At 33.7% G+C, this 27341-nt stretch overlaps 6 protein-coding genes and 1 pseudogene across 9 annotated transcripts; 6 read left to right on the top strand and 1 right to left on the bottom strand.

The window, feature by feature from the left end:
• Positions 1-766: 766 nt before the first annotated feature.
• Positions 767-2829, top strand: LOC127261203 (myb family transcription factor EFM-like). Its single transcript, XM_051289446.1, has 5 exons — positions 767-1209; positions 1400-1662; positions 1744-2125; positions 2285-2361; positions 2453-2829. Exons 1-5 carry the CDS (start codon positions 984-986, stop codon positions 2714-2716), a joined length of 1212 nt encoding a protein of 403 aa, XP_051145403.1. The 5' UTR covers positions 767-983; the 3' UTR covers positions 2717-2829.
• A 5115-nt stretch (positions 2830-7944) lies between these two features.
• LOC127261202 (la-related protein 6C-like) lies at positions 7945-10724 on the top strand. 2 transcript variants are annotated; one of them, XM_051289445.1, is made up of 9 exons: positions 7945-8570; positions 8821-8902; positions 9017-9111; positions 9193-9264; positions 9390-9469; positions 9563-9644; positions 9744-9791; positions 9891-10142; positions 10214-10724. In XM_051289445.1, the coding sequence occupies exons 1-9, from the start codon at positions 8193-8195 to the stop codon at positions 10469-10471; spliced, it is 1347 nt and encodes a 448-aa protein (XP_051145402.1). In that variant the 5' UTR covers positions 7945-8192; the 3' UTR covers positions 10472-10724. The 2 variants fall into 2 exon arrangements, with proteins under 2 accessions (XP_051145402.1, XP_051145400.1); XM_051289443.1 differs by having other exon boundaries at positions 9726-9791.
• Positions 10725-12273: 1549 nt separating this feature from the next.
• LOC127261430 (U1 spliceosomal RNA) lies at positions 12274-12410 on the top strand (annotated as a pseudogene).
• Positions 12411-14692: 2282 nt separating this feature from the next.
• On the top strand, positions 14693-18498 carry LOC127261204 (peptidyl-prolyl cis-trans isomerase CYP40). Of its 3 annotated transcripts, none has more exons than XM_051289449.1 (9): positions 14693-15030; positions 15416-15916; positions 16011-16098; positions 16193-16245; positions 16545-16649; positions 17461-17536; positions 17633-17670; positions 17774-17834; positions 17981-18498. In XM_051289449.1, exons 1-8 carry the CDS (start codon positions 14860-14862, stop codon positions 17825-17827), a joined length of 1086 nt encoding a protein of 361 aa, XP_051145406.1. In that variant the 5' UTR covers positions 14693-14859; the 3' UTR covers positions 17828-17834; positions 17981-18498. The 3 variants fall into 3 exon arrangements, with proteins under 3 accessions (XP_051145406.1, XP_051145405.1, XP_051145404.1); XM_051289448.1 differs by having other exon boundaries at positions 14694-15030; positions 16190-16245; positions 17952-18498; XM_051289447.1 differs by having other exon boundaries at positions 14695-15030; positions 16190-16245.
• A 1342-nt stretch (positions 18499-19840) lies between these two features.
• Positions 19841-20807, top strand: LOC127261209 (blue copper protein 1a-like). The gene is made up of 2 exons (XM_051289453.1): positions 19841-20210; positions 20306-20807. Exons 1-2 carry the CDS (start codon positions 19913-19915, stop codon positions 20566-20568), a joined length of 561 nt encoding a protein of 186 aa, XP_051145410.1. The 5' UTR covers positions 19841-19912; the 3' UTR covers positions 20569-20807.
• A 548-nt stretch (positions 20808-21355) lies between these two features.
• LOC127261199 (pentatricopeptide repeat-containing protein At5g39710) lies at positions 21356-23961 on the top strand. Its single transcript, XM_051289440.1, has one exon. The coding sequence runs from the start codon at positions 21499-21501 to the stop codon at positions 23818-23820; it is 2322 nt and encodes a 773-aa protein (XP_051145397.1). The 5' UTR covers positions 21356-21498; the 3' UTR covers positions 23821-23961.
• Positions 23962-24159: 198 nt separating this feature from the next.
• Positions 24160-26897, bottom strand: LOC127261205 (uncharacterized). The gene is made up of 6 exons (XM_051289450.1): positions 26604-26897; positions 25929-26164; positions 25575-25833; positions 24873-25052; positions 24629-24784; positions 24160-24538 (listed from the first exon to the last, which is right to left on the bottom strand). The coding sequence occupies exons 1-6, from the start codon at positions 26631-26633 to the stop codon at positions 24365-24367; spliced, it is 1035 nt and encodes a 344-aa protein (XP_051145407.1). The 5' UTR covers positions 26634-26897; the 3' UTR covers positions 24160-24364.
• Between the last annotated feature and the right edge of the window lie 444 nt (positions 26898-27341).

Here is a 27341-nt window from a genome sequence, read left to right as displayed (position 1 = left end):
ATTTTTTTGAAAAATGATTACACACTTTAATATCATTTTAAATTTTTAAATTTTATTTTTTAAATTTTAATTAAACTAATTAGTTATCTTAATCTTAATTTATAATTATTTATATTATAGAATAATTATTTTCACTAATATATTTTTAATTATCTACTAATTATACTCCTCTTAAAATATAGTGTCTATAGTATAGCAGATGGGACGGAGGTAGTACATTATTTTTTCAAACACGAAAGATTCTTTTGTAATTTTTAAATTACGAAAATACAATGATGGTGTTTTCTATAGAAAAGTGGATTATAAGTAGTATTTTTTAGGTAAACAAATCCAAACTAAAAAATATATATATATATATAGTATTTAGTTAAATAAAAATAATAAAATATATTTTTTTTCAAGAGGATAAAAGGAATACAAAATCAACAATTTATATATCAGATAACAAATAAAAAAATTGAATACACAAAATAAAATTATTGAATTATCCTTTATAAAATCTAGGCTATTAATACGCAGGCAGTGTGAATAATTGAAAAACTAACCGCGGCCTTTTACCAGCTGGTAAAAATGCCGTATAAAAAGCAAGAAGGGATTGGATTGAGATAAAATATGCGACGACGTGAAAAAGACTCTTCCAATTCCATTAATAATATTACTATAATAAATAAAATAAAATAAAATAATAATTTAATATGTATATACAGTGAGACAGATAGATACAGATGACTGTATATACATACACACGGCACTCGCATATATTTATTGCCTTCTCTTCTCTGTCAAGACTCGGCGTTGTTCAACCGAATCTTCTAGCTTTCCAATCCAATCTCTCCACCTGCTTCGGCGAATTCTCTCTTTCGTTCACACTGGGGGAATCAATCGTGTCTAGATTGAATCTGAATTTGATTTTGATCTAGAGGTGTGAACGAATCGAGAAGGAAGGAGTTGAATCGAAATACATTTGGAGATCTGGCGTGGGGATGGGGATGTTGATCCATCCGGAGCTCACCTTGGATTGCCGTATTTCTTCCGGAACATGGATTCCGAAGACGATCGGCGAGTTTTTGGAGGAGGTTTCGACGATTGAAAACGAATCTGCGAAGATCCTGAAGCTTGAGGATTACGTTAACAGGTTACAGGAGGAAATGAGTAAGATAGATGTGTTTAAGAGAGAACTGCCGCTCAGCGTGCTCCTAATCAGCGACGGTTTGTTCCTTTTTGTAATTTCTTCGTTTTCTTTCTGAAGATGTGAAAAAATTTCGGAATATAAGTGTGTTTCTGTTTGTGGATTTAGGAGGAACTGAACTGATGTGCGCTGTTTTTTGATATTTGATACTAATCAGGTTGTTGATGGTGTTCATCTTTGAATTATCATTGTTTTTCTTCTGTATTGCAGCGATTGGAGCTGTGAAAGAGGAACTACGGCGGTATAAAAAATCCAATGCGGAGCCTGTCCTCGAAGAATTTATACCACTGAAGAAGGACGATGAAAAGAGTAACAAAGTCGGAGATTCCAAAGATAAGGACGCAAACAGTAGAGATAAAATGAATTGGATGAGCTCCGTGCAGTTATGGAATTCCGATAATCAAGTTTCTTCTAATGCAAACACAGACAAAGTTATCCCCTCAAAACTTTCGGAGAATAACAGAAACAAAAAGGTACAGTAATCCTTACAAAATTTGAATTCAGTGCCCTTATTTATGCGATTACTTGAACATATACTGCTTTGACTTCAACAGATGAAGGAAGAAGCAATTAATCAACCATTGATGGATAATTTATGTGTAAAGGCTAAAAACAGGACATCTGGACGGACATTTGCACCATTAAATGTGTGTACAAACTTTCCTGCGATGATGTTTGGTAAAGAAGCAACAGATTTACAGCCAGCTCTTTCACTTGGGACTCCTGCGATAAAAAATTCCGAGGAAACTAATTCCTGTGGATTTAGCTCAAAACCTAATTCCATCAGATCAGGATCTTCATCTCCAACCAACAATCCATCAAATTCAAAGGCTGCATCATCACAGCAGCAAACTTCTCGGAAGCAAAGAAGGTGCTGGTCGCCGGAACTCCACCGCCGGTTCGTCGGTGCCCTGCAGCAGCTTGGTGGTGCTCAAGGTTATCACTCAACCAAACCTGCGCTATATTTTCCTCAAAAGTTCATTGATAATTGTATTGATTTAACAAGCCTGCAATTTCCTCAACTGGAATTCATGATCTTCAACTCTCAATCCTTTCATATATCTCATTGGATTTTGTCATTGATCTGGTCTGCAGCTGCTACTCCTAAGCAGATCAGAGAGCTGATGCAAGTGGATGGCCTCACAAATGATGAAGTGAAGAGCCATTTGCAAGTAAGTTGATCATACAAATATTCTTAAATTTCCCCTCCCTACACACACATACTTAAACCATTTGAAGCTAATCATATCATGTTATCACCAGAAATATCGGCTTCACACCCGAAAACTCCCCTCCACAGCAACCACGCCGGCAGCTGCCACCACAGCCACCGATCATGTTCTGCTGGGGGGTCTATGGGGGTCTCAAGAACAATACAGTGAATCCTCCAAAACAAGAAGCAATTCTCAGTCAGGCTCCCCTCATGATCCTCATCACTTGCCCGGATCCTCCCGCGGCACATCCACCACCTGCGGCGACAGCGCCGTCGAAGACGAAGATGATGGGAAATCCGAGACCTTTCTGTAAGCAATGGTGTCTAGATATTTTTGTCCGCCATGACTTCTGCAGATATATCTATATATGCTGAAAATATTTCATACATATGTATCCATGAAAAAAAAAAAAAAAACACATAATAATCATAGTATATAGGAAGAACAAAAACTATCTTTGAGTGAAAATTTTGCAGGATTAGAATTATCCTCCCCGGCTTTGTTCTGTAATATCTGTCCTCAATTTTTTCAAGGGTTCATCTCTTGAAATGATTTTTAATTCTTTTCTCCCTTTTTATTCATTTATAGATGTTTGTTTGTCGTGATTATTTAGGTGAGAATACTTGATGCTTTTACACAGAATTCACCATGGAATTCAAGATGGGATTAAGAATAATAATAATATAATTTCAACAACTGATGAAGAAGAAAGGAAAACTCATATAGCAGAGGATAGGATAAATACTGTCTATTTGAGATTTCTTTTTATACAGGGAATTAATATCACTATGAATAGGAAATCTTTATTGATGCAATAGCAATAGATGAACTTCTTGATTATTGCCATTTTTTAGAAATCGATGGTTTGGATAGAATTATAAATCCAATTTGAATAGAGTTTTGAATCCTATAGCATACCCAAACTCACTACCCTAAAACGGGATTCGTTTTGACAACACACTAAAATTAAATTTAAACTATATTTGTTAATTTTTAAAAATATATATATATATATATAAAATTTTTAAAAGAAAATAGAGCGCATAGCTGTGTTAGGACATCTAACAGCTCTTTCTAATTTTTGCCTAAGCAGACATGGGAATGGAATATGCCTTTTAAGATTAGGAAAGACCAAATTTAGCTTTTGTCCACCACAAGGAATCCGAAGGATAATAATAAATAATAATAATAATAATCAATAATGGTCCACTTACAATCATGCAATAGCACAAGATTTTTTTATTTCTTTTATTATTTTTTGAAAAAATATACTTTTGGGAAACCTGCCTTCCAAAATAAATACTACATGCTTAAAATGTATGAAATATAATAAATTCATCATTAAATAAATAAATAAATAAAAACAAGTGGATGAACAGTATTGGTCATAGATGATATTTGCGACCGTAATAAGATTCTTGAAAGATTAGTTTCCAAAGTTTCGATGCTACTAAATTTTATTTTAAATACTATTATATTAAAATTTTATTTTTTTTTCTTACATATAAAACATCAACTATTTAATTATTGCTATTTGCAATTTTTTTAATTCAAAAAGACTTAAACGGAACTAAATTTTCATAATATAGATATAGCGCCGCTTTGATTAAACTAACCACCAATTAATGGGGAATATAATTAGGTCTTTTGGTAAAATATTATTGTTAGGAATCGAATATTTAAATAAAATAAATTTAATAATGGTGAAGTGACCCAAATGGTGGAATCTTCTACGGATTAGTTTAATTAATTAATTGGTGGGAAATTAAAGAATGGTTCACAGATGGATGGACATGGTAGAAAGAATCTTTTGTTTGATATATTCAAACTTTTAAAACTAATTAAGGAACCTCTGTCTGGTCAATTCAATTTATTTAATATATCTATGTATATATATATATATATATATATACTTTTTTTTTATCATTTGTTGATTCCCTCATTGTTTTATTATTCCTTATTATTTGCGTGTTTATTTATTTATTTATTTTGGTTGTTCTAGTGTATTCTGTTGCAGTGTCGACTCAAGATATGCTTTACCCATTGAAAGATAATGTATTTAAATAAATGGTGTGACGTGTTTTCTACGAATTTATAGTTGGATAGGAATATGTTCGTTCTATGATGTACCTAAAATGTTAACCGGTCTATATACATAAGGGTGTGTTGTTTTTTTGGAACTTTACAACTTTGGATTTTGAGTTTTGATTTTATTATTAAAATTTTTGAATTGAAAAAATTGTATGACCGTGATATAAATAACTAATGTTATATATTTTTAATATAAAATTATTTTTTACTATAATATAAAAATAAATATTTTGATTTGATATTTTTAAATTTTTTTTATATGAATAGAGAAAGTCTTCCAAAATTTGAAAACAAACACATAGTGCATTTGCATTAAATTTGAATTCATTTTTTTTTTAGTTGAGAATAATAAGAATTAAACTAAAATAGTTTATATTTTACTCCCTCCATCCAAGCTAAAAGTATACAATTACTTTTGGCACGGAGATTAAGAAATAATAGTATTTTAATTACAGTGGATAGGTAAAAGTAGTAAAATGATATTTTTGCCCGTTACTGTTTTGGTATAAAAGTAATGATGTGATGTAAAGTAGGGGTATTTGTGGAAAAAATAGGGTATTTAATGAAATGGTTATTGTAATTGGACATCCAAAAATAGAAATATGTATACTTTCTGACTAGACTGTGGGAGTATTACTTTTGTCTAACTAAACACGAGATATATATATATATATATAATTATTTACCACAATATATTATAAACACTTTTGAGTTATATTTATTTATATTAATACACTATTTATATAAAATTAAAATATGTATATATTTTTTTTCATACAAAAATACTACTAATTACTATTCAAATATTGATATAAAAAAATATAACTTGTGGATATAAAAAGTAAAAATATAACTTGGAGAAAAAAAATACTATTAGAAAAAAATTAAGTAGTTGAATTATGATCCTTAAAAAAAAATAGAATAATACAAAATTAAATTCGATATATAATTTACCCATTTTTTTTACTCTTATGTTTGTTTGGAGAGTTTGGATTTTAAATTGTGGTTTGAATAATATAACTTTTGAATTGAAACACTAATATGTAAAATTAATTTTATTATAATATAAAAAATTAAAAACAAGTATTTGATTTTTAGTGCTCAATATGATACCTTATAAATCCACTCAACCAACAATTTTATTGTAAAATGGGGAGGGTTATTAAGTTCGGCCATACCGGTGCACACTTTTGAGTAACAGTTGTGGTTCCCATGTCATAAAAAATAAAAATAAAAATAAAATAATGACAAATTTTGGGCTGATTTGATTTTTTTTCATGCCGACTAGCACAACCCGTTTTCATTTTGTGTGGAGATATATGGGCCTGACTCGTTTTTAAATTGGGCGTAGAAGCCTGGGCTTGGGTCACAGCCTGGTTCAAACTGTGCCGGGCCGGATCAATCTGATTTTAAATTTTTTTATTTTAAATTTCTTTTATAGTATATTTTTATTAGAAATAAATTATATTAATTTAAATAAATATAATTATAATAAAATCAATATCTTTATTGATAATTAAAATTTTAATATTTAATATATATTTAAATTTAAAATTTATTCGATGATAAAGTGAATTATTTTAACTTAATTTTGAGGCCGAAGTACTTATTTTTGGGGCCTTGCTTAGAAATGGATTTTTTGAATTGTATATTTTTTTTACGGCTAGATGGATTATTTTGTGGGCATATATATTTATATATATATATTAAAAAGCATATAATTAATTGATGTATTTATATTTTTAACTTCATTTTTATATTAGCCATTTACTCTTTTTTGGTTGATTAAAAGATATTATATGTTTAATTCAATATACTACATGATGATATGTATTTATAGTTTTTGAAATATTATAAAACACTGCACATTTGAAAATTTGCAATTTTGTGTTTCTATGCTATAGCAAAAATAAATTCTATCCAATACTTGTTTTGCACATTTTCCTAACAATGTTAGGGTGTGTTTCTTACATCCTAGACCAGATTTTACTAATTATATTATGTGTCTTTTTTTTGTCTCATAAACTATCTTATCGTACATTTTAACTTTAAATTCAAATAAAAAAATTTCAAATCTTATCAAAAAAATAAATAGTGTTTGCATGATCCAGTCCAAAACTGGGCTGGAGGGGGTTTGGGGGACAAACTCTGTCTGTTTGTGAATTTGTCATTTTTCTAAATTATTATTATAAATAAAAAAATTATAATTATACTTTAATAAAATATATACAAAATAATGTCATTTTGTAGAGAATAAAATTGTTTTATAATACAAATAAATAAAAATTTAAAAAAATATATAAATATAATATAAATTTATAATTAAATTATACAAATTAATATACATTTATATTATTATATTCATACCCATCAAATCAATATACATCAAAACACCTCAAATTCCAATCAAATCCAAACCCAAAAGAAACATCAAAATTCAAACTCATTTTAAAATTCAAATAAAAACCAAACTCAAATCCAAATTTTCTCAAAACCTCCGAAAGAAACACACCCTTAGGCGTGCAGCTAACAACCCAACAGTGGCTGCTATGCAAGTGTTTGATAACTTTTTGGATTTTGATTTTAACATTTGGTTTAAATAATGAGTTCAATACAACTTTTCTTTTAGATACTAATAAAGTGTCAACCAAATATCCACTATTTGAACAAACATGCTCAAAAAGATAACTCAAAAGCTAATCATTATTTTGCAATTTCCAGATCGGCTGAAATTCAAAATATATTCGACAATCAACATGAGTGTGTTTGTCAGGTTTGTATTTTGAGTTTACATTTGAACAGTAAAAATTTTGAATTTGAATAGTTGTATGATGCCATATAAATAAGTGTTGATATAATATTTTGAATTTAAAATTAATTTTTAATATAAAATAAAAAAATATAGTATATTTAATTTGATGTTTTTAGAGAGAAGAAATTAGTGATATTTTCTTGTCATAAAATAATTTATAATCTTTAAGTATTGATCTTTCAACAAATAAACTTCTTTAATTTTCAGATTCAACACTCGAAAAGCACAGTAAATTATTGATTAATTTCAATCGTAATTGTATAATGGTTAGCTAATTCAATTCCCAGCATGTCTAATAGAAATCAAAATAGTGTAAGACAATTAATTAATCCCTATCTTCTATCATATGCTCTACATAATAAACTTCATAATACACTTGACTGTTTGAGATGACTTTTGACGGTGAGATCATAGTTCAAAATTTTGACGCTTTCAAATCTTGCATGTCACACATAATTAGCTTAGTGTAGCTTGCTTGAATATTCTTCCTTAAAAAATAATCTAGTAAATATAAAAGATGAGTTCAAACCTACAACACCTTTAATAATAACAAATTTAAAGTATAATCAAATTTATTTGTATAAAAATTGGAAAAATGGCGCGAACTTAATATAGAGAAAGAGATGGAATGAGGGAGGAGCAATGCTAATGCTAGAATTGAGGGCTAATCACGAATTTCTTCTCCCCCTAAATTCCCAACACCATTCCTTCAATTTCCGCCACTGAAACCCGCCGAAGAAGAAAAAGAAGAAGATCACCACTCCCAAATCCAAATTCAATTATAAGATTCACCGTTCCCCGCCGGAATTCATTCCCCCCACACGGGAGCCACCGCAGCGCCCTTTCATTTCATCCCAACCATTTCCCCAATCTAAAAGAAAATCAAATGGCACAGCGGACCGATCACCTCGATGCAAAAGATGAATCCCTAACCGACTGTTGCACCGCCGATAGTACCGGTTCCTTTCGGTTTAACGTCTCTGCGCCGGAATTCGTGCCGTCGCTGGTGCACACGCCGGTGCAGGTCCCCATCGCCGGCTATTTTTATCCCTGCTTTCACTACGTCGATGGGACTGGCACGGCTGCCGGAAGTTGGATGTACGTCACCGCCGATCAGGAGACTCCAATGCCGGTGGTGCAATCGCCGTCGCTGTCGCCCAAGCCTGCCGCGCCGGTCGAACCGGCGCAGACGTCGCAGCCGTTCCAGAATCCGGCAAAGGAAATTATCCTCACCGATGAAATTAGGGCTAAGATCATCAAACAGGTTTCGCGCCTTTTTTCCTTAACATCTCCGCCTTCAATTTCACTTCCGTTTCCCTAATCAAAAACCGAATGAATCATCATTATCACCATCTCTCTCTGCTTTTCATCAAATTGAAGAATTCAATCAGTTCTGTAGAAAATTGTTTACAATTTCCAGAAATGTTCATTGTGAAACCAATAGACGAATGAATGGTTCTCTTGTTGGCGATGGTGAATGAATTGGGAGATCTGAATTTGCAAATATTGAACAGGCAGAGTACATGTTTAGTGACATGAGTTTGCTAGCCAACGAAACACTAATGAAGCATGTGAACAAAGATCCCGAAGGCTTTGGTAAGATTACTACATTTCATCATCACTCAACAATCCGCCATTATTGCATTCTCTGCACAATGCATCTTCTCTTCCAATTTCATATATGCTATTCATTGCCTTCCTTAATTGCAGTTTCTTTGAATTTTGTCTCAACTCTAAAGAAACTCAAATCCCTTAATGTTAGCAATCAGGTGGTCGCAGAAGCCCTCCGTTCCTCTACCGAACTGGTTCGCTACTAATCATCCTTCAATTCACCGCACACACATTCTCATAAACATCGAATCTTGATCTCATATGTCATTATTTAGGTTGTAAGCAATGATGGCAAGAAGGTTCGACGCAAACAGCCCTTTACAGACAAAGAAAAAGAGGAGCTGCAGGTACTGCATAGAGACATTTATATATGTTTACACACAAGAACATGCGCATTGCACGTCTAGAAAAGCTTTGCTAGTTCATGAGTTAGAAACTTCTGCCATAAAGTTTGGGATCTAAATGTCTGCAGTTGAGAGCTGTGATTGCTGAGAATCTACCTGATGATCACTCACATCAGAAAATCGAGAAGATGTTTAACGTAGTTGGCAGGTGCGCGGCCAAAATTCCACGATCATATAATTTCCTTATATGAATCTTCTTCGATTTTCAAATACATATTTTCACAAAATATTAACATAACAGAGTTAAGGCTATCCGAATATGCCAGCCACAAGAACACAGTTCCTCCCGTGCTTCTAAAGGCGATGTTGTCGTCAGCAATAAAGTACGAGCATTTCGTTTTTCATACCATCATCCAATCTTGATATCTCCCTGTTTACCACTTGCTTGATTGATTGATTCATAGCTCGATTTTTTCTTGAAGCTCCACGCTTTAGTTGAGTATGAGAATCCCGAAACAGCAGAGAAGGCGGTACACATGTTTTCGCTTCTAAACAACCTTTCAAAACAAACAATCATGTTTTCTTTATTCCTCTTTAATTTTATTTTTTTGCATAATCGAACTCTTTAGGCTGAGAAGCTGAACGACGAAAGGAATTGGAGGAAAGGCATGCGAGTGAGGGTTATGCTAAAGCGCCCGGCGACAAACAAAGCAAGCTCCAATGGCCGAACCGTTACCATAGCAAATTCCTTACAAAAACCAGCCGAGCCAAAGTCTGCAGCATCGAAGAACAGGAAGTCAGATTCTGAAGACGACAAAGGGTCCACTCACTTGCTGCACGAAGACACAGTTCACCACGTGAACTCCTCCGAAACATCTGATGTGAGTGAGCATCTTACAAATCATTCAATTCCTTAGAAGAATAAATTAAAATTAGTCGTGGTTTTTGGTAGGCTGATGAAAATCCTCCGCCCCTACTAAGGCGAAGTTGGTCTAGAAGCCGCGACAAACCCAAGCAACGAGCTCAACTGAAGACTGCGCGCAGCCTGCCGACACCATCTACCACCACTGCTGCTGCTGCCGCTGCCGCCACCACCCTCAACTCCTGCCCCGGGCAGCCCCTGGTGAAAGGGCCCCGAATGCCGGATGGAACGAGGGGATTCACTATGGGCAGGGGAAAGCCAGTGGCTATCCCTGTGCAGTCCAGCTGAAGGTAAAATACTTATGGTTCATTTCTGTATGTATATGTATATATGTACATGTAGAGATCTAGTAGTTCGTTTCGTGGGAGGTGTTGTTTGTTTGTTGAATTGAATTGAGAATTGGGGGAGTTTTGGGATGTTGCTGCCAGGCTTCCTTCCTTCCTTTTAGTTTGTACTATATGTAATGTTATGTAGTAGGAGTGATTAGTGATCTGTAGGATTGATTGGATCCACACATTGCTCCTGTTATATTACACATTTATTTTATTTTTTTATATTTATGTATACCAAATTTAGATTTGGTTATTCTTAAAATATTAAAGTACAACCAAGCATGCCAATTTTCAATTATTTTTAGCTAACTTTTAGGTTATGTTTCTCTGAAGTTTTATTTTGGCTATATAACTTGAAGACTTGTACCTCACCTTGTTTAACTCATTGGATATATGACAAGGCCAATGCTCCGTGTGTGAGTGTGAGTGTGTGTGTGTTTTTTTTAATAATTTGGCATACAAATTTTTAGTTTATTTTACAAAAGCATAACATCAAATTATTGTTACAAATATTCAAACCAAACTAACATCTCCAATAATTGGTAAAATAGTTTAAACATTTGAGATGTAACATACCAACACACGTTATTTGCATCAATAAAGAGCAAAAATAGTCGTGGGTTCAAACTCCTAACGCTTTAGGTCATCTGCCGCACATGGTTCGCCTAGTGTGACTTGCCAATCGGATCTGGTTTGCAGAGTATTAGGTTCGGCCGAGAGTTTACTAAGTGTGCATTTTCGAGTAGCGACTGCAGATTCCCACGTCATAAAAAAAACAAAAATATATTAATTTATATATATATATATATACTTCTAATAATCAATAAAATATTATTTTATTTATTAATCTACCTTTCTTAAAAAATAATGATACATTAATAGAGAATATTATATATACATACATATAAAAAATAATAATTTAGGGCAATGAACACTTTTAAAAAATGGATAAAAAAGATATATTATTTGATTGCTGGATCCTTCCGTAGATCTTCTTATCTTTGATAAGTATGGGTAAATAATTTTTTTTATTGGAAATATTATAACTATTAAAAAAAAAAAAAAACAATTCGGAAAGTGTGTGTTTTTTTGGAGCATGATTTTATTTTTTGATTTTGTATTTTTACATTTAATAACTTAAGTATGATATTTTATATAACAAAATAATATATTATTCATGTAGAAATTACAAACATTGCATACTAAAATAAATAACAAAAATTAGAAAAAAAATAATAGAGAACATTTAATACTACTCCTTCCGTTCCATATAATTTGTCCGTATTTTCTATTTTCGTCTGAGGCAGAACATAGGAATGGACTACTTAGTCTGGTTTACGCAAGGGATGAAGTGGCTGCTTCGATTGGCTGCTTCGATAGCGCGTCCCACGTACTTGTACTTTCTATTTTTGAAAATATAATTATGCATTTTAATCGCATTTTAAATTTTAAATTTTATAATTTTCTTAATTTTAATTAAACTATTTACTTATCTTAATCTTAATTTATAATTATTTTTACTAATACACTTTTTAATTAATTACTAATTATATTTTACCTAAATTCTCGTATCTACAGTAATACAGCCATATTATACGGGACGGAACAAGTACTATTTTACTATTTAAAATCTAATCCCAAAAATCAAGCCCCATAACAAAATACACCCTATAAAGAACATAATGAGAGTAATCATCCCACGGCTAGAATTTGTACCGACGTGGTGCTATAAATTGGGGCGTAGTTGGAATGAGATCCATACTTACCTGGATGGGGTTAATGGGCAATCATTAAGGCCCATAGCCTGGGCCAACATTTTTCATTGCACTTAGAAAGGGTGCTGGTCCAAGGTCAGCCCAAGTGGTCGAACCGTAATTTGTGGCAGCTGGGGCTGCGTGTATTGAAATTATAGAATTAATTGAAAAATGTAAGGTAGATAAAAAAGTGGAGATAAAGACTACTGTGATTTTAAAAAAATAGGTATGTATGAGATCCCTTTAATGAATATCCATTTTATTTAATATACAATATAGTTACGATGTCTTTGTTTGGGGATTTGAATTTTGAGTTATGATTTGAATAGTAAAAAATTTGAATTTGAATAATTATACAATGTGATATAAATAGATGTCGATGTGATGTTTTGAATGTCAAATTGATTTTTAGTATAATATAAAAAATTAAAAATAGGTATTTAATTTGATGTTTTTTAGGAAAAAAATTGAATGAATAGTGTAAATTCAATCCAATTTCCCAAACAAACACACCTTAGTATATTCAAATAAATAATTTCGTTAATGAAAACATTTCAATAAAAAAAAATTATTTATAAAATATGATCCCAACACTCCTTAAAATTGTCTTTTTCTAGTAATATATATTTATATATATTTTAAAAAAAACACATATTTTTGTTACAATATACAAATAAAAAAGTCCCTGGTAATATAAGGTTGGATGGTTCAAACCTCCGCTTCGGATCACCTGCCACATATGACTTTTTCGTCGGGCCGGAATTTATCCTATGCTATAACTACTTACACGTAATTTATCAATTTTTTTTAAGTAAAAATAAAAATAAGACTTTCTCAGTCCTAAAAAAAATAAAATTATAGCTTTTGAGCACTGTATTTAAGGATGTTAAAACTACTAAGTACTACCAAGGAGTATAGACTGTTAGATTTTATTTTATTTTATTTATTTATTTATTATTTTTTTTTTTTTGTGCTTGCGAATGCATTTTATTTAAAGATAAAAAACAATAATTTTTGTGTAATAATAATTTAACAAAAAAAAAAGAAAAAAGAAAGATTTCTGATAATATAATTATTTTTGATAATAATATTAAAGATATCTTTTATGTAATATAAAATAAATCTATTTTTTTAGACTGAGGAAGTAGCTAAATAATTAAACGCTCTACAAATTAAGCCAATAGGGTACCCTCATCACATTAGGCTAGGTTGATAAAATAATGAATAATTAAAGATATCTTTTATGTAAAACAATTGAACAGAACAAAACTGTCCCTACAAACACGTTCGACGCTATCTGTTCCAACCTCTCGATTTATCTAGAAGGACTCCTCAAAATAAAAATAAAAATAAAAAATGAAAATAAATTTATAGTTTTAATTGTACTTCCCCTCTTTGATCATACTATTACAAGAAAAAAAAAAAAAGATATTATTATTATATACAGTATTTTTAACATTAGATTTAATTAAAAATATATAGAACATTGATTTTAGTGTGTTTCTTTTAGTTGAGTTCCGATGGTTTGAATTTAATATTAAAATAATATTTGATTGGATGTTTGTGAGAGAAAAAAATATACTTACTCTGTTTCATTAGAAGGACGATATTTACTTTTTGCACGTAAATTTTTGAATATTAGTATTATATTAAATTGTAGTGAAAAAGACAAAAATACTGGTGTAATATAAAAGTAATGACATTTGTGTAATATATTGCAAGTTTAAAGGATATTTATTATATTAGGTAGATAGTACAATTACTAAATTAAAAAATAGTAAATTTATTTTGGGACGAATGAAAATAGAAAATAATAACCTCTCAATGGAACAAATAGTTTATTTTTATTTTTATTTTTTTTTCGAGAAATTTGGGGAAATTTGATGGAAAAAAAAACACACTTGTTCCCCTAGTGCCGCCCGGATGTGTAACATTGGGAGCTCCGAGCTCTTTTTCACTATCTTGATATAAAATATATTTAATTTAATTATCATTAGGCCATTCTATATATTATCTTTGCACATCGATTATATTCAATTTTGTCTCCTAATCATGTGATTCTAAAAATACACATTTCCCAAATTTGAGTGAACCTTTTATTATTAGTATATAAAAAAGAAATTCGATTCATTTACTCAATATTTGTGCATTTAATTTTACTGCTAGGTATTAAATAACGATCACAAAATGAGTTACTAGCACTATCTACCTTCAAAGTTTAAAATTTTCAAAATTTTAAAGTAGAGAGGAAAATATAATTACGATATTAATTGAGTAGGGACTGAAATGGAGTTGTACTAAAAAAGAGGGTCTTCTCTGCAAAACGGGAAATGGTATATAGCGGCGCATTTTAGCGCGGACCAACTATTAAAATCAATAGGTATTTAAATATTAATGGTGATTGAAATTGAGCTCCTACAAGAGTTCTTCGATATATATATGTTTATTACATTAGGGTTTTTATTACTAGTATTATTTTCTGGTTGGGTTTTCTAGACTCTTCTGCAGCTCGCGTTTATATTCAACTGTGTATTCTGGGACCCTTGAGTCAAGTGTGCTGTAAACTGTGGAGAAGAGGAAGACGACGACTATGGGGAGGCCTCGCTGTTTTCTGGACATTAGCATTGGAGATGAACTGGAAGGTAGAATTGTTGTTGAGCTGTACGATGATGTAGTCCCCAAAACGGCCGAGAATTTTAGGGCTCTTTGCACTGGAGAGAAAGGGATTGGCCCCAACACCGGTGTTCCTCTGCACTACAAGGTTTTCACGTTGGTCATTTCTGTTTTTTGTGTTCGCCAGTTTCTCGGAAGCGCTTCGTTTTTTAGTTCAACCATGACTCTGTTTTTAGTTGTTTGATCATGTCGAGTGATTGACATTTCTGAAATTCCATATTTTTGATGATTTCTAATGTTTTTGCGAAGCTAAAGGTTTTTATGCAGTCGGATCGGTAGGCTTGATTAGGGATTTAACAGGGAAAAGATAAAATTAAAAAAGAGTTCTTTGGTTCCCTAGTTAGAATCCCCTAATTTTAAGAATTTGTGAATGAGTGTGTATTTAGATTAGTGATTGTTTCTCTATTTCTTCAGATCGGAGAATGGCTTGTTTTTAAAGATAGTTTCTTATGATGATTCTGCATTCATTTCAGGGATCACGATTTCATCGTGTCATTAAGAGTTTTATGATACAAGGAGGTGATATTTCTGCTGGTGATGGGACTGGAGGGGAATCCATTTATGGTTTGAAATTTGAAGATGAAAACTTTGAATTAAAACATGAAAGAAAAGGGATGTTATCAATGGCTAATGCTGGACCGGATACTAATGGTTCCCAATTTTTCATCACCACGACTCGAACATCTAATTTGGATGGAAAGCATGTAGTATTTGGGAAGGTTATCAAAGGCATGGGAGTTGTTCGATCCGTTGAGCATGTCACTACCGGTGACAATGATTGTCCTACAGTTGATGTTATTATATCTGATTGTGGAGAAATCCCGGAGGGAGCAGATGATGGAACAGCAAATTTCTTCAAGGATGGTGACTTGTACCCTGATTGGCCAACAGATCTTGATGATAACTCTGATGAACTCTCTTGGTGGATTACTGCAGTGGATAAAATTAAGGGATATGGAAACGAGCATTTTAAGGTAGTAACTATGCACGGAATCACGATCAAATGTAGTATGTCATTTTTCTCTTGTTATTCCCCTGATAATTTTGTTGACATTTATCTCTCTGCAGAAGGAAGACTATAAGATGGCTCTTCGGAAGTATCGAAAGGCTCTGAGATATTTGGATGTTTGCTGGGAAAAGGAAGGGATTGATGAAGGTGTCTAGAATATTTTCAATATCTTCCTTAATAAATTTATTGCAAATAATCTTTTAGTAGCCACTGGATGATCTTTCTTGTACTATTGTAGTAGACAAGAGTTCATATTTGAGGAAAGTGAAGGCTCAGATATTTACCAACAGTTCTGTAAGTTCTTATTTTTGTTTATTTCTCGTTGTTCTTCATGCTGTTAGTATTTTATTTCATCCTCTCATCAAGGTAATGTTAATTGCTGGTCTTGTTTTTCTTTGATGCTTTTGATCCTTCTCCAGTATTACCTCTTTTTTGCATCTCATTTTGTTGTTCCTTTTGATTTATTATTGACATTAAGATGCTTGAATGATTTCATTGTTTGTTGAATGAGTTACACCGATTGCTTCTTTGTGTGAACAAGAATTTGCTTCTGCGTCCATGTTTTGTCATATGCTGCTGCTCTCTTTGTACAGGCTTGTAAGCTGAAAATTGGAGATTTGAAAGGAGCACTTCTGGACGCTGATTTTGCTATGCGTGATGGTGAAAATAATGCAAAAGCATTATTCCGCCAGGGCCAGGTTTATCTTATTTTATTTTCCTCTTTCCGTGAGCTGACAAGATCACCAGAAGCATTAGGATGACTTAGTATATTTCTTGATTTACATAAAGAATGCTGTATTAGCAATGGCTTGTAGCTTGATTCTTAAGCCAAATAGTTCAATTGCATCTAGGAGAAGCAGTAAAATGCTAGTGGCTATTATTTACTTTCTAAGGTCTCATTTGGAAGTTGAGTACCAAAATTACCATCATTTTGATTAGAGCTATAGTTAGATTAAACCTGTTGATTGTTAAGCTGGATTATAGAGACCTAGCAAAGATATGATTGAATTGACAAGTTTTGAGTTTCTTTTGATATTATAAATCTCATAAAATTCTCCCCTGTATAATTTGTATATGTGATTTTTTTAGTATAATGGATTGTGTATAATAAAACAGCATAAATTGCTTGTTATGGTTGTTTGGAGAAAATTTCACAAAGAATGTCACAAATGCCTTGTGCATTAATGTTTTATTTATTTATTTTTCCGAACAATGTAATTGATTGATACTATTATGTTGAGCACTTGATTGAAATTCGATTTTTGTGGCTGCATTTCTTTTGTTTTATGTTTGTATCAAATTCTTTTGATAGCTAACCACCACCTGCTAAAATGCCTGTGTTTAATTTCCAGTTACATGTGCTCGTCTGATGCTGATTTTTTATTTTTTATTTTTAAAGTTAAAAGCTTATGAGTATCACTTAACACTTGTAATGGACATTCAAACTTAATCGCGCCCAATTTTCGTCGTGCTACTAATACCATACCCGACTCCTTTCAAAATGTACAGGCACATACGGCCCTACACGACATAGATGCTGCAGTAGAGAGTTTTAAGAAAGCATTGGAATTGGAACCAAATGATGGTTAGTAAAGGCAGTTTGATTTCTATTAATGTTCATAACAGCTCAGAAGTTTTAAACATGACTTCCATTGTAATACTAATATTATCTCTGATACAGGAGCAATCAAAAAACACCTTGCTGCTGCAAAGAAAAAGGTAATTAATTTTTTCCTTCAGATTCTTTATCTATATATGTATATTGCCTTTGGATCAATCATATATATATATATGTATTGTCTGTTTGTTTTCTGGAAAACAGATTGCTGATAGACGCGAGCAGGAGAGAAAGGCATATGCCAAAATGTTCCAATAGCAATGGAGTAAGAACTAACACACACCTACCCTATTTTCATTTCCAAGAAATTTTCAGCCATTAATCTCAGAAATGTTCCTAACTTTTTTTTTTCATCGGCATTTTGGGCCATCGTTCATTGAAGCTATATGTTTTCATGTTTTTTGCTGGAAGGATTGGAGCTTAAGGTATTGAATTACACTTGAATTGATCTGATCGACTCAGTTGCAGAAGATAATCGTAGCTGACGTTTCATCGGCAGGAACAAACATAGTCTACATTGAATTGTAGTTATGGATGAGACTGAGTTGTAGTAATATCATTTAAGGTTGTTCAACAGGTTTTGTGGCGGGACCATTTGCAAAGAGACTGACAATCAAACAAACCTTTGCAGTTTTTGTGTTGTAACCATGTCATGTCAGACTAATTTACAAATCGATCAGATTATGCAGAAACTCTACTCTATTTATTATACTCAGGCTGTCCAGCTGTCTATCTTCTATTCTCTTCTGTGATGAAAATGAAATCAAAGTGTTGTATGATGAGCCATTTTTATCTTGTTTGGAGTCATGTAATGAATGAGGTAATGACAGCGTCCTGGTGACGTATGCGTAGTGGTGCAAATGCAAATTGGCCAACTTGCGTTTACTTATGAAGTCGCACTGCATTATTTGCGACTTCTTCTTATTCAATCATTACTTTTATTTATTTTTAATTTTATGTGTTAATTTTTCAATGTTGTGTGGAGCAAAGACGAGCACGACTTTAGCTTCCACTCGTGAAATTGGTGTAGTTACCATCGACTCAAGTCGATTCTTTTGACCCTGAATTGTTCTTTCTACACGGATTACAACTTAGTGTCTGTTCATTTTATTTTATTTTATTTTTAACTATCTAACTTTTACAATTAATATATGAATACTTTTACAATATTATTATAAATATTACTCCCTCCGTCCCGGAACTAAATATTCATTTGTTTTTTGCATGTAGTTTTAAAAATATTAGTATTATATTGAGATATAGTAGGAATAATATAGAAATGACTAAAATAACTTTATTAGTATGTGTGATATAAATATAATGATATTTGTATAATATATTGTAAGTCGTAAGGGTATTTGTAATGTTAGATAGACAGTACAACGAGCTGGTATTTAACTAAAAAATCAAATATAAAAAAATTAAAAGTGAATATAACCAAGTAAGCTAGAAGTATCATACGTCAAAAAAAATCATCCTATCTTATTTGTCAATTATTTATATTTTTGTTCGTAATTATTTTTATATATAATTTTTTAAATTTTAATTAAACTAATAGTTAAAATAATTTTAATTTATATTATTTATATTACATGATAATTATATATATTAATATATTTCTTAATAGTTAAAATAATTATTTGTTAAAACGATGCATACTTAGAATTGTTATGTTAAAATTAGCCTAAAAATTAAGAGTTTGATTGCTTGTTTTGCATATGATCAAGAATTTTTGAATTTGATATATATATATATATATAGATATATCTTTTTTTAAAAAATTACATTAAAAATATCTTGGTGTATTTGTTTTGTGAGATAATTGATTTTTATTATTATTTTTTTTTTTTATATGAGGCATAAGGTATTAAAACGTGTTTAATTTTTTCTGAAAAAACATACGAGAAAAAAACATATAGTTGTTAAGGCATTTACACAATGTGTAACGCATCATCTTAAGCAAACATACACTTAGTACTTTCTAGTTCGCATTATAATTCGATATGATATTCTTTTAATTTTAAATAAATTAATATACAGATTTATTCAAGAACATATGGGAAAATATTAACAGTCCCTAAAGTGGAAGACTTCCAAATTCCAATCACCACAAAGCATATTTATTTACTAATGCAACTTCACCAACCAAAACATTTTCCAAACACTAGAAAAATAATAAATAATATTTGACCTTTTCCATTCTAATCTAAGCTTCTAATCTTCCTTCATAAACACCAACTAACCAAACCATATATAAACCCCCTCCAACTCCATCAACACATCAATCAAATTTGCAATCTTCACATCACAAATCAAAGATTGCAAACAAACTAAACCCAATCAATGGCAATGAATTTTGCAGTGAAACTTGCCCTACTTATTGCAGCAACATCAGCCATATCTGCCATTGCCATGCCCATCAAGAACTGCAACAACACCAATACACCAATCTGGAATCACACCAATACCAATACCAATACCTTTTGGGGCGTCGGCTACGGCTACGGCTACGGCCACAAGAACAATGCCAGTCATGTCTCCACCACGCACGTAGTCGGGGGATCCGACAACTGGCGCTTCGGCTTTAACTACACCGATTGGGCCATCAAGTCCGGCCCCTTTTACTTAAACGACACTTTAGGTATATAACCCGCAATTTTTTATTTTTATTTTCTGAAATTTTGTAACATTACAATCGCCATGCACATTTTGTTCTTATTTTTTTGTGCATTGCAGTGTTTAAGTATGATCCTCCTAACGGCACGACGTTCCCACACAGCGTGTACCTCCTGCCGAACTATCGGAGCTTTGAGAACTGCGATCTCCGGTGGGCAAGGAAAATTGGCGATGCGAATGCCGGGGATGGGGAAGGATTGCAGTTTGTGTTTAAACGGTGGCAGCCGCATTACTTTGCGTGCGGCGAGCGCAACGGCTTGCACTGCAAGGCCGGGCTCATGAAATTCACGGTCTGGCCGAAGATCCCAGCTTGGAACTATTGATGGCTACCTTAAATTAATTAGCTCAGATCTTATGGTTCCAAATTGTTATTCTCATTCAGTCAAATTAATGTATGCATTTTTATAGAATAAGCTCTGTCTTTGTATTGTGATTCTTCGATTCATCGATCTATGTAATGGTATTAATGTTGTTGCTGTTTATTTCTTGAATTATATATTGAGAATATGATAGGCTAGTAGTAGTTCTATTGTGATCTCTATTTGATGTTTTGTGAGGCTGCAAATAGATTTATTTAGCAATGACATCACAAATTAGCAAAAAAATTATATGTTAAATATAATATAAATAATTCACATAATAATAATACTCTATACTACATGTATTAAAATTTAAGTTAGCATATATCCATACAACATAGTATGTAAACTATTAAGTCAATATATAATTTCAATTAATATATTTTATTCTATTGAGACTATAAGTTGTTTATTCAATTTTTTATATACATACCCTTGTAACATATGACATTATATTAATATACGTGGTATCCGTGAATTCGTGATTGTGATGTTATGAGTTCAAATCTCCGAGGTCTTTGGGTCTATTTGTCACACATGATTCGTCTGGTATAATTTATTTTATCGGATCTTGTTTGCAGACTATCAGATTTGATCGAGATTTACTCCTAATGTACTAGACGATTAGCGGCTGAAAATTCCACGTTGTAAAACAAAATATGTGTATATATATTATGTTAAACTAAGTGGAAATGTTTTTTTCACGGGCATGGGGGAAAAGTGCAAATTGGAGAAATATAGGGGTAGATGAATTTATGTGCTATTGAATCTGAACATACCCGCTGAAATTGGGTCGGGTTTTATCCTACCCGTGATCTAGTTGCAGTTACTCCACGGCGGTACACTCTGCATAGTGCGTGCGGAAGTTTGGAGGGCAGTTTTGTTTTCTCCGAAATGCTCTACCGGAAATTAACGCGGCGAGGGATTCACGCCCTAACTCGTAGGCCTAAATCGGTAAATTCAGCACCAGCGCCGCCGTTACTGCCGCCGCCTCCGCTGTTCTCAACTCCTCCGGATGTTCTCCTCGTCGGCAGAGTAATTTCAGTTCTCAAACGCCACCACCCTTCCTGCCTCGACCCTCTAGCATCCGAATTTACTCCTCAGGCGGCTTCGTACTTGCTCCTCCAATTACGGGATAACCAAACCCTAATTCTGAAATTCCTGAATTGGGCGCGCAAACTGCCCTTCTTCAGCAACCATCTCCAATGCCATTGTCTCGCTATTCACATCCTCACTCGAATAAAAAACTATAAAGTGGCGCTATCAGTGGCGGAGGAAGCTGCCGTACTATTCCCCGACGATGAGAACGAAGATTCGGTCTTCGCATGCCTGAAGGACACCTACCAGGCGTGTAACTCAAGTTCCGCTGTCTTTGATTTGGTGGTAAAAGCTTTTGCTAATTTGAAAATGATAGATAGATCTTTGAGAGTTATTAATCTAGCCAAGTCTCATGGATTCATGCCTAGTGTATTGTCGTACAATTCTGTTCTAGAAGCCATAATCCGTAGTAAGGCTAGTGGATATGTTGAGTTAGCTACAAATGTGTATAATGATATGTTAGATAATCATGTCTCGCCGAATGTTTTCACTTACAATATTATGATTAGGGGACATTGTTCGGGTAAAGAAATGGATAGAGGTCTAGATTTCTTGGAGGCAATGGAGAGGAAAGGCTGTTTACCCAATGTGGTTACCTATAATACAGTTATAGATGCCTATTGCAAGACTGGGAATGTTGATAAGGCTTATGCAATGCTGAAAGTGATGTGGGAGAAGAATTTGGAGCCGAATGTGATTACTTACAATGTGATAATAAATGGTTTGTGTAGAGAAGGGAGGATGGAGGAGACGAAGAAGGTTTTTGAGGAGGTGAAAGGGAGGGGTTTGATTCCTGATGAAATAACTTACAACACAATTATCAACGGGTATTGTAAAGAAGGGAATTTTCATCAAGCTCTTGTTTTGCATGCGGAGATGGTGAGGGAAGGTCTGTCTCCGAATGTGGTGACTTACACTTCTTTGATTAATAGTATGTGTCAATCAAGGAACCTGCGTCGAGCTATGGAGTTCTTTGATCAGATGCAGGTCAGAGGGCTGAGCCCAAATGACAAAACTTATACTACTTTGATCGATGGTTTCTCTCAGCAGGGGTTCACGGACGAAGCCTCTAGACTTCTAAATGAAATGATGGAAAGGGGCTTTAGGCCGTCTATTGTAACATACAATGCTTTGATTAATGGGTTTTGTGCATCGGGTAGGATTCATGAAGCCTTGGAGATGATTAAATATATGGCTACAAAAGTACATCCAGATGTTGTAAGTTACAGCACAATCTTATCTTGGTACTGTCGAAATTTTGACATGGACAAGGCAACCCAAGTGAAAGATGAGATGATTGAGAAAGGAATATATCCGGATGCTATTACTTATTCGTCATTGATACAGGGTCTTTGTTGGCAAGGGAGGTTGGCCGAAGCTTGTAAATTATTTAGAAGTATGCGGAAACTAGGATTGCAGCCAGACAAGTGCACATACACATCTCTCATCAATGCTTATTGCGCAGAAGACGACATTGGAAGTGCTATTCAGCTTCATGGGGAGATGATAAATAAGGGTTTCTTTCCTGATGCTGTTACCTACAGTGTTCTAATAAACGGTATAAGCAAGCAGTCTCGGAGTAAGGAAGCAAAGCGACTTCTTTTCAAGTTGTTATATGACGAATCAGTTCCTCGTGAAGTCACATACGATCTACTGATAGAAAGCTGCAGCAATATTGACTTTCAGAATGCGGCTTCCCTCGTAAAGGGATTCTGCATGAGGGGCTTGATTAATGAAGCAGATCAAGTTTTCCACGCCATGCTTCAGAAAAACCACAGGCCTAGTGAAGCAGTGTATAGTATACTAATACACGGTCATTGCAGAGTTGGGAATGCACCAAAAGCCATCGATCTTTACAGGGAAATGCTGCTTCATGGATTTGTCCCCCACGCGGCGACTGTTATTGCTTTGGCTAAAGAACTTCACAAAGTGGGAATGACAGACGAACTGTGGCGAATACTGCAAGATACATTAAGAAGGTGTAGAATCATTGATGGCAGCCCCGCTAAAGTCCTCGTGGATGTGAATTACAAAGAAGGGAACATGGATGCTGTGTTCAATATCCTCAAAGAGATGGCCAAGGATGGCCTTCTTCCGAATGAAACAAGAAATTTGTAGAAACAGGAACACAGTCGAACTTCGTGATCCAATAAGCAGATTTCAAGATTTTATTAGAAATCAACTAGAGCCAGCGCTTCGCAACATTCTTTAAGCCCTTGTCTAGGCAGCAGCAATATAGCATTTGGTACCTTCTTATCTCTTTGCAGTATTGAAGTTGCAATTTTAGTATGTGTATAATGTATATCATTATACAAGTTTTGTGAGATGTGGGCACGTTCAGTTTTTGGTAATTATGTTTATTTCTCAGGACTTACATAGTATTTAGTGATCAAATGTCAATAATTCCTCGGAAATCGAATAGCCATGGGATGTGAAAAGTGTATGAGACCATGCCCGTGGGTCAAAATAAATAATTTCATCAAAACTAGATTACACCATATACCATTTTGGAGATGATGTGAACCTATAACAGTCTCAGGTAGGGTAGATAAGTATTAATTAAGATCATCCTATGGCGAAACTTTGGCCAGGCAGAAGCCCTTTTGTTCCTATAGTTAAAAGAATCAATAAATAGGCTAAAGGCTAAAGCACTGTACAGTGGTCACAACTTGTAATCTTCTTGCAAGAAACTTTGGTACCGCGTTCCATTCAGCGCCTTCTTCACGTCCTCCCAATTCGCCACATGCGAAAACAGGGTCCCTTTATGTATCTTTACTTGCCGACTAGAAAGGTCTCTCTGTGGAACCTTCAAAAATGCTTGAACATCCACTAGTTTCTGAAAGATAAACAGAATCATGCATAAAGATTAGAACGATTTGTGTGTTTTTTCAGTTTCGGGGGATTTAGGAGAAGCCGGATGCCTTACTGTCTGATTTTTCACTACGTCCTCGTAGTAGAGAATCATGTGCCGCGTGCCCTTGAAGTACTGCAAGGCTTTGTTTGCCAGATCTTCCACTTGCTTCAGATTGGCGATGATCGTTGTGGTATTGATGACCGGCTTGTATTGAGCAAGTGTCTCTGCCTGCGGCAGTAAACATAAAAAGCTTTAGGGTATGGATAATTCTCAATCTTCAGAGCACAATAAACATAGGATTGGGAGAAGCAATTACCTCATGGACAGAGTGAACGTGGGATTTATGAGTACCATTCAGTTGCTTGACTTGTTGATCATAAGAATTGGCAAGAATGGATACCATCCTGCGTAGAAGATTCCTTCTGAAAAGAAAAATGACTGATACACCTTTAGTTTTGAAGTATTCTGCTATTGCTTCTTGATTTTGCACAAGGCCCTGCAAGCAAGATGCCATCAAATGAAGAAAGAGAGAAACTATTGTTACAATCAAATAGTAACTTTGCACTTTTGATGTTCAAATGAAAAGACAACTTCTAATGAAACCCATTATGGAAGAGAGTTTTGTTTTACGTATGTTTTCAACTTTGCTTTAGGGCTGTTCATCGATTTTTCTTTCTCTAAAAAACATTGCAAAGAATAGGTTTTTAACTAAGCCAACATAGACAGCATGCTATACATGAGATTTAGACAATCAATGTGGCAGCTATCATCACTAGATTTTATGAAACTAGAGATTCATCGAAACTGGCACTAGATGCAAAAGTAAACAATAGAATTGCCAACATTGTCGAAATCAGAAAAGGATAAACAAAAAAAGTAGTAATAATCTATAAAAGAATCTCTGCTTGCGCATAAACGACATGTATTTCACATAGCAAAAAGAAGTGTGCACTATCGTATATGTTACCATCAATCAAATGCACATATTATTCAAATTTCAAAAGTATCAAGCCCTAACCTGATTAAGCATCCATTTCAACCCAACTGCAGCTGTGCATTCATTCTTCGACGCACTTGAAAACCAGTCCAGATTATAGATTTTGTCTAAAGTTTCCACAATCGTCGATATGTTACTTCTCCGGACCTTAACTGAGAATATCTCCCCATTGGAGCTAATGTTGATATGACTGTTCAACAATGTTTCAAACCATCCACTCCCAGACCTTTGGGTTGACAATATCGCAAAGTTCCTCACAGGATTGCAGGCACACTCTTCCCTAAGTAATCAATCAGCAACAAAGGGATTTCAGTAAATCAGCATTTTCTCAAGAAAACTGATGATCACTAAATAATGCACCACATGTCTTCTTACCTGCTGAAAGTCTTTGGTTTCGGAAAATGCAAATAAGGTTTTTCGGAAGGTTCGATATCACTCTCATCACATTGTCTGCCTATGATCTGTATACCCAATGTCTGTCCAGTTTTCAGCCAACTAAACTGCTTAAGACAAACTGCACTTATGTATACTCCACACAGCATCACAAAAATCAAAACCACCATCCTCAATGCCAGTGTGTCCTTCTTAAATGGTTTAACAATAAAGCTCTCCTGAAATCCAACAAAATGCACAAAGAACAATATGTTGCAGTCAGCTAGAACGAGCTTAAATGTTTGTCAAATAAGAGTTTCGACTGGAATTTACCCTAATTGCTTGAAATTAGGGCTCATATTGACATTCGATCAAATCACGCACAAAACGCAATCACAAAATTTTTGAACACAGATTTGAAATAGAAAAGGTAAATTACACAAAACAGAGATTATTCTATCGAACAACACAAAAAAACGTTTGCTCAATTTCCAGATGTGCAGATCAACAAAATCACGTTTAACAGTGAAAAACTAACGACACTGTATCCATTACAAATTTCGCTCAAACTCTTTCACAGTTTGCTTATCCCAAAGGAAGGAAAAATAAATAAATATATAATCTGTAACAAGAACGCGACAAAAAAAAAAAAAATGGCGAAACTTTTGAAAAAATTACCTTGTTGGAGAAAGTAAGGGCGTCTGTCATGGCTTTCCTCTCGACGCCCCAAAAACAGAGCTCCGATTCAAGGCTTATTCACACTTTCCTTCTTCGGTTCGTTCATCGTTGGGCTCATACGCATGTGTACAAGTTTATTGTACCTATTGGCGGAGAGATAAACACAAAGATCTGACAGTCTCAGATCCTTTTTCTTGTGAAGAGCGATACGAAGATGTGCGTGTGAAGACCGTTGCCACGCTCCCTTTTCGGTAGCACATAGATTGAATCTGGCGCAGGGAGCCCGGGACTTCGTAAGTGGGCGCCGGATTAACAAACACCTTCCTAATACCTAATAATTACGACTGCTTATCTGGAGCTCCTTTAAAGTTCTCTAGATTCGATCCAGACCGTTCGTTTTCTGGAACCATTGACCGACGGTGTGGATCAATTATAGAACTTTTTGGGAGTGGAGATTGGAGAGTGATTTTATCCGACAAGATGGAGAGGGCAGTGACGTAATTACACATTCAAACTTGGAAACGACGCCGTTTGGGCGTTGATTTGGGGGATCTGTTTTTGGCATGGTGCAAAAATTGGAATTAACACCTAATTAAAACAAAATAAATGATATATATTATATACATTCTAAAATATTATGGAGGTGTTTGTTTAATATTTTTAATTTTAAGTATTTTTTTGGTTAGAAATTACTGTTTGGGAAAAGTGTTTAACATTGAATAAATACAAAGCAAACAA

This window comes from Andrographis paniculata, unplaced genomic scaffold, assembly GCF_009805555.1.
Source record: "Andrographis paniculata isolate CXL003 unplaced genomic scaffold, ASM980555v1 Contig62END, whole genome shotgun sequence".
In the NCBI taxonomy this organism is placed as follows: domain Eukaryota; kingdom Viridiplantae; phylum Streptophyta; class Magnoliopsida; order Lamiales; family Acanthaceae; genus Andrographis; species Andrographis paniculata.
The sequence above is the reverse complement of the archived record's forward strand: the minus strand, read 5'-3'. Positions and strand labels throughout refer to the sequence as shown.